The sequence below is a fragment of the Nicotiana tomentosiformis genome, chromosome 8, assembly GCF_000390325.3.
Source record: "Nicotiana tomentosiformis chromosome 8, ASM39032v3, whole genome shotgun sequence".
Lineage (NCBI taxonomy): Eukaryota > Viridiplantae > Streptophyta > Magnoliopsida > Solanales > Solanaceae > Nicotiana > Nicotiana tomentosiformis.
The window spans coordinates 14,606,736-14,613,870 of NC_090819.1; the positions used below are offsets into that span (position 1 = coordinate 14,606,736).

The 7,135-nt window shown below is 43.0% G+C and overlaps 1 protein-coding gene across 1 annotated transcript; it reads right to left on the reverse strand.

Moving 5' to 3' along the window:
• Positions 1 to 755: 755 nt before the first annotated feature.
• On the reverse strand, positions 756 to 2,259 carry LOC138897096 (uncharacterized). The gene is made up of 2 exons (XM_070183052.1): positions 2,132 to 2,259; positions 756 to 1,563 (listed from the first exon to the last, which is right to left on the reverse strand). Exons 1-2 carry the CDS (start codon positions 2,257 to 2,259, stop codon positions 756 to 758), a joined length of 936 nt encoding a protein of 311 aa, XP_070039153.1.
• Between the last annotated feature and the right edge of the window lie 4,876 nt (positions 2,260 to 7,135).

The window sequence follows — 7,135 nt, forward strand, 5'->3', positions numbered from 1 at the left end:
TATTACGACTTCAGTTCCATAAACCAATAAGTAGGGCATGGCCCCAACTGATGTACGCACGGTTGTGCGATATCCCAATAGTGCAAAATGCAACTTTTCATGCCATTGTCTAGAACCCTGAATCATTTTCTTGAGGATCTTCTTGATGTTCTTGTTTTTAGCTTCAACAGCGCCATTAGCTTTGGGCCGATAAGGGGTAGAATTACGATGAGTAATTTTAAACTATTCGCATACCTCCCTCATCAAATGGCTGTTCAAATTTTCAGCATTGTCTGTAATGATAGTTTTAGGAATACCAAAACGATAAAAAATGTTGGAATGCACGAAGTCCACCACTGCTTTCTTGGTGACGGGTTTGAAAATGACTGCTTCGACCCACTTTGTGTAATAATCAATGGCAACCAAAATGAATTTGTGCCCATTTGAAGCTTTCGGCTCGATTGGCCCAATAACATCTATGCCCCAAGAAATGAACGACCAAGGCACTGACATGGGATATAAATCTAAAGGTGGTGCATGAATTAGGTCGTCGAGTATCTGGCCCTGATAGCATTTTCGGAGGAAGATGAAGAAATCCTTTTTCATGATCATCCAGTAATAACCTGCCCGGAGAATTTTCTTTGCAAGGACATACCCGTTCATGTGAGGCACACATACTCCCGAATGCACTTTATTCATGATCTTTTCAGCTTCTCGAGAGTCTACATATCTCAAAATATACAAGTCTGGAGTTCTTTTCTGTAGGACTTCTCCACTCAAAAAGAAATTGCTGGCGATCCTTCTGATAGTTCTGCCAGCTCGGGATATGCTTTTATTTTCAAAAACCTTTTGATATCATGATACCATGGTTGAACATCTGGCTCCATTTTAATTGCGTTACAGTAACCATGCCTTTCTCGAATTTGGATTTCCAGCGGGTCAATATAAGCATTATCCGGGTACGGAAGCATTGAGGCCAAAGTAGCTAGTGCATCAGCTAGCTCATTATGAAATCGAGGAATATACTTGAGCTCGGCGGACTTGAACCGTTTGCTAAGATCTTCCACATGTTTCATGTACGGTATGAGTTTGATGGCTCGAGTTTTCCACTCACCTTGGGCTTGCCGAATGATTAAATCAGAATCCCCCATGATTAATAATTCCTTTGCATCCAGATCAACTGCCATATTCATGCCCATTATGCAGGCTTCATACTCGGCAGTGTTGTTTTTATAGAAGAACCGAAGTCGGGTTGTGGCCGGATAATGCTGCCATGTGGGTGAAATCAGAATTGCTCTGATCCCGACACCTTTTGCATTTACAGCCCCATCAAAAAATATTTTCCAGGCATTGGTATTCTCTGGAACTACTTCAACCAAATTTACTTCCTCGTCTAGAAAGTAAGTGCTTAGGGGTCGATATTCATCATCGATCGGGTTCTCAGCTAGATGATCCGCCAAGGCTTGGGCTTTCATTGCCGTGCGAGTGACATAGACAATGTCAAACTCGGTGAGTAGGATCTGCCATTTTGCTAACCTTCCAGTGGGCATTGACTTCTGGAATATATACTTCAAAGAATCCATCCTGGTTATGAGATATGTTGTGTAAGCCAGCAAATAATGTCTGAGCTTTTGGGCGACCCAAGTTAGGGCGCAACAAGTTCTTTCCAACAAAGTGTATTTAGCTTCATAGCTAGTGTACTTCTTGCTTAGTTAATATATGGCTTGCTCCCTCTTCCCGGTTACATCTTGTTGCCCCAGGACACAACCAAAAGAATTTTTCAAGACTGTAAGGTATAAGAACAAAGGTCTTCCTGGCTCAGGTGGAACCAACATTGTGGATTTGACAGATATTCTTTGATTTTATCATAAGATTCTTGACACTTATCTGTCCATTTGATTTCCGAATCTTTCTTTAATAGCTTGAATATGGGCTCACGCGTGGTAGTAAGATGATGATGCATCTGCTGATGTAATTCAGCCTTCCTAGCAGACTCATAACCTCTTTCTTGCTTTTCGGAGGTGGCAAATCTCGAATAGACTTTATCTTTGTTGGATCTAATTCAATACCCCTTTGACTGACCATAAACCCCAGGAGATTCCCAGACGAAACTCCGAATGAACATTTAGCTGGGTTCAATTTCAAGTCATACCTGCGCAGACGCTCAAAGAATTTTCTCAGATCTCGCACATGGCCTTCTTGCATTCTGGAGTTAATGATCACATAATCCACAAATACCTCAATCTCCTGATGCATCATGTCATGGAAGATGGCAGTCATAGATATCATGTAGGTTGCCCCGGCATTTTTCAAACCAAATAGCATGACCCTATAATAGTAAGTGCCCTAAGGTGTGGTGAAAGCAGTCTTTTCTGCATCTTCTTCAACCATCAGAACCTGGTGATACCCAGCATAGCAATCCATGAAAGACTGTATGTCATGTTTAGCACAGTTATCAACAAAAATGTGGATATTTGGCAGTGGAAAGTTATCCTTGGGACTTGCCTTGTTCAAATCCCGGTAATCAACACACCCTCGGGTTTTTCCATCTTTCTTCGGCACCGGGACCATATTAGCCAGTTATGTGGTGTACCGGACCACTCGGATCAAACCAGCTTTTCGTTGTTTCGTGACTTCTTCCTTGATCTTATCACTAATGTCGATTTTGAACTTTCTTTGCTTTTGTTGGACGGGTGGATAACCGGGATAGGTAGGCAACTTATGTACCACCAAATCAACGCTCAGCCCTGAAATATCATCATAAGACCATGCAAACACGTCTTTGAATTCAAACAAAGGTTGGATCAAGATATCTCTAGTACTTTCGTCAGTGTGAATGCTTATCATGTTTTCCCGGATCTCTTCTGGACTGCCCTAGTTAACTGGCTTGGTTTCATTTAATTTTGGCTTAGGCTTATTCTCAAATTGTTCAAATTCTCTATTCATTTCCCTAAAAGCCTCATCTTCATCATATTCTGGTTCTTGATTCATTATTTCACAGTTAGACATTAGTTTAGGATCTGGGCATGAAGTCTGCAAGCATGTCATGTTATTTAAGTCTGCATTATTAAAACTGAAAAGAAAAAGATAAGAAAAATAGCAAAATCAGAACAAAAGAAAAGAGACATCTATGGACGATAAAATATTGATTACATTTCATTGAATTGAAGATATGAGGGTTTACATCAAAATTAAAAGACAATAAAGTAAAAACATTTGAGTTACACCCTAAAATAACTCGTAATGTATAAGAGATGGCAAAACTGAACTACCGGGACTTCCGCCTGACAGGGAATGGGGTAGCTTTCCAATTCTGGAGCTTGAAATTTGGCCCCATATACTTCACCTTGGCATTGCTCGTGCCTTCCCCTGGTTGGACCATGTGTGACTCATACAACATTTGTTTCAAGGCTTCACAGCTATCATCGATTTCTTCGGCGGTGAAGGCCTTTTCTTCTTCTACCAGGAAATATGAGTTGGATCCCCCTAGGCGAAAAGTTTCAACTTGGGTTAAGCTACGAAAAAAAACAACCTAGGCGAAGAGTACTTCTACCTAGAACTGTGAGTTGGATCCCCCTTAGGCGAAAAGGTTCTACCTGGGTTAAGAAACAAAAAGCAAACCTGGGCGAAGAGTACTTCTACTCGAAAATATGAGTTGGTTCCCCCTAAGCGAAAAGGTTCTACCTGGATTAAACTACAAAAAACAACCTGGCGAAAAGTACGTCTACCCGAAACTGTGAGCTGGATCCCTCTGGGCGAAAAGGTTCCACCTGGGATAAGCTACGTAAAAATAAAATAGGCGAAGAGTACTTCTACCCGAAAATATTAGTTGGATCCCCCTAGGCGAAAAGGTTCTACCTAGGTTAAACTACGAAAACAATAACCTAGGCGAAGAGTACTTCTACCCGGAACTGTGAGTTGGATCCCCTTAGGCGAAAAGGTTCTACCTGGGTTAAACTACGAAAAGCAAACCTGGGCGAAGAGTACTTCTACTCGGAAATATGAGCTGGATCCTCCTAGGCAAAAAGGTTCTTCCTGGGTTAAGCTACATAAAACAACCTGAGCAAAGAGTACTTCTACCCGGAAACTATGAGCTGTATCCAACTAGGCGAAAAGGTTCAACCTGGGTTAAGCTACGAAAAACAACCTGAGCGAAGAGTACTTCTACCCGGAAACTATGAGCTGGATCCCACTAGGCGAAAAGGTTCTACCGGGGTTAAGCTACGAAAAACAACCTGGGTGAAGAGTACTACTATCCGGAACTATGAGTTGGATCTCTGAAGGCGAAAAGGTTCTACATGGGTTACGCTACGTAAAACAACCTGAGCGAAGAGTACTTCTACCCGGAACTATGCGCTGGATACCCCTAGGCGAAAAGTTTCTACCTGGGTTAAGCTACGTAAAACAACCTGCGCGAAGAGTACTTCTACCCGAAACTATGAGCTGGATAACACTAGGCGAAATTGTTCTACCTGGGTTAAGTTACGAAAATCATCATGGTCGAAGAGTACTTCTACCCGAAACTGTGAGCTGGATCTCCCTAGGCGAAAAGGTTCTACCTGGGTTACGCAACATAAAAACAACTAGGCAAAGAGTACTTCTACACGAAAATATGAGCTGGATCCCCCTAGGCAAAAAGGTTCTACCTGGGTTAAGCTACGAAAACCAGCCTGGTCGAAGAGTAGTTCTACTCGGAATTGTGAGCGGGTTCTCCCAAGGAGAAAAGGTTCTACATGGGTTAAGCTATGTAAAAACAACCTAGGCGAAGAGTACTTCTACCTAGAAATATGAGCTGGATCCCCCTAGGCGAAAAGTTTCTACCTGGGTTAAGCTACGAAAAAAACAATCTAGGCGAAGAGTACTTTTACTCGGAATTATGAGCTGGATCTCCCCTAGGCGAAAAGGTTCTACCTGGGTTAAACTACGAAAAGCAAACTTGGGCGAATAGTACTTCTACTCGCATATATGAGCTGGCTCCCCCTAAGCGAAAAGGTTTTACCTGGGTTAATCTACAAAAACCAACTTGGCGAAGAGTACATCTACACAGAACTGTGAGTTGGATCACTCTAGGCGAAAAGGTTCTACCTGGGTTAAACTATGAAAAGCAAACATGGGCGAAGAATACTTCTACTCGAAAATATGAGTTGGATCCCCCTAAGCAAAAAGGTTCTACCTGAGTTAAGCTACAAAAACTAACCTGGCGAAGAGTACTTCTACCCAGAACTGTGAGGTGGATCACTCTACTCGAAAAGCTTCTACCTGGGATAAGCTACGTAAAAATAACCTAGGCGAAGAGTACTTCTACCCGGAAATATGAGCTGGATCCCCCTAGGAGAAGAGTTCTACTTGGGTTAAGCTACAAAAATAATAACCTAGGTGAAGAGTACTTCTACCCGGAACTGTGAGCTGGATCCCCCTAGGCGAAAAGGTTCTACCTGGGTTATACTATGAAAAGCAAACCTGGGCGTACAGTACTTCTACTCGGAACTATGAGCTAGATCCCCCTTGGTGAAAATGTTCTACCTGGGTTAAGCTACATAAAACAACCTGAGCGAAGAGTACTTCTACACGGAAACTATGAGCTGGATCCCCATAGGCAAAAAGGTTCTACCTGGATTAAGCTACGAAAAAATACCTAGGTGAAGAGTACTTCTATCCGGAACTAAGTCGAAATGGTTCTATATGGGTAAGGCTACGTAAAACAACTTGAGCAAAGAGTACTTCTACTCGGAACTATGAGCTGGATCCCCCTAGGTGAAAAGGTTCTACCTGGGTTAAGCTACGAAAAACGGCCTGGGCGAAGAGTACTTCTACCCGAAACTATGAGTTGAATCCCCCTAGGTGAAAAGGTTCTACCTGGGTTAAGCTACGAAAAACAACATGAGCGAAGAGTACTTCTACCTGGAAACTATGAGCTGGATCCCCCTAGGCAAAAAGGTTCTACCTGGGTTAAGCTACGAAAAACAGCATGGTCGAAGAGTACTTCTACCTGGAACTGTGAGCTGGATCTCCCTAGGCAAAAAGGTTCTACCTGGGTTAAACTACGTAAAAACAACTAGGCGAAGAGTACTTCTACCCGAAAATATGAGCTGGATCTCCCTAGGTGAAAAGGTTCTACCTGGGTTAAGTTACGAAATAAACAACCTAGGCGAAGAGTACTTCCACCCGGAACTGTGAGCTGGATAACCCTAGGAGAAAAGGTTCTACCTGTGTTAAGCTACGTAAAACCAACTAGGCGAAGAGTACTTCTACCCGAAAATATGAGCTGGATCCCTCTAGGCAAAAAGGATCTACCTGGGTTATGCTACGAAAAACAGCATGGTCGAAGAGTACTTCTACCCGGAACTGTGAGCTGGATCTCCCAGGCGAAAAGGTTCTACCTGGGTTAAGCTACGTAAAAACAACCTGGGTGAAGAGTACTTCTATCCGGAACTATGAGTTGGATCTCCCAAGGCGAAAAGGTTCTACATGGGTTAATCTACGTAATCCAACCGATTGAAGAGTACTTCTACCCGTAACTATGAGCTGGATCCCCCTAGGTGAAAAGGTTCTACCTAGGTTAATCTACGTAAAACAACCTGAGCGAAGAGTACTTCTACCTAGAACTATGAGCTGGATCCCCCTAGGCGAAAAGGTTCAACCTGGGTTAAGCAACGAATAACAGCCTGGGCGAACAGTACTTCTACCCGGAACTATGAGTTGAATCCCCCTAGGTGAAAAGGTTCTACCTGGGTTAAACTACGAAAAACAAACCTGGGCGAAGAGTACTTCTACTCGGAAATATGAGCTGGATCGCCCTAGGTAAAAATTTTCTACCTGGGTTAAGCTACATAAAATAACCTGAGCGAAGAGTAGTTCTACCCGAAAACAATGAGCTGGATCCCACTAGGCGAAAAGGATCTACCAGGGTTAAGCTACGAAAAACAACCTGGGTGAAGAGTACGTCTATCCGGAACTATGAGTAGGATCTCCCAAGGAGAAAAGGTTCTACATGGGTTAAGCTACGTAAAACAACCTGAGCAAAGAGTACTTCTACCCAGAAATATGAGCTGGATCCCCCTAGGCAAAAAGGTTCTACCTAGGTTAAGCAACGAAAGACGGCCTGGGCGAAGAGTACTTCTACCCGGAACTATGAATTGAATCCCCCTAGGTGAAA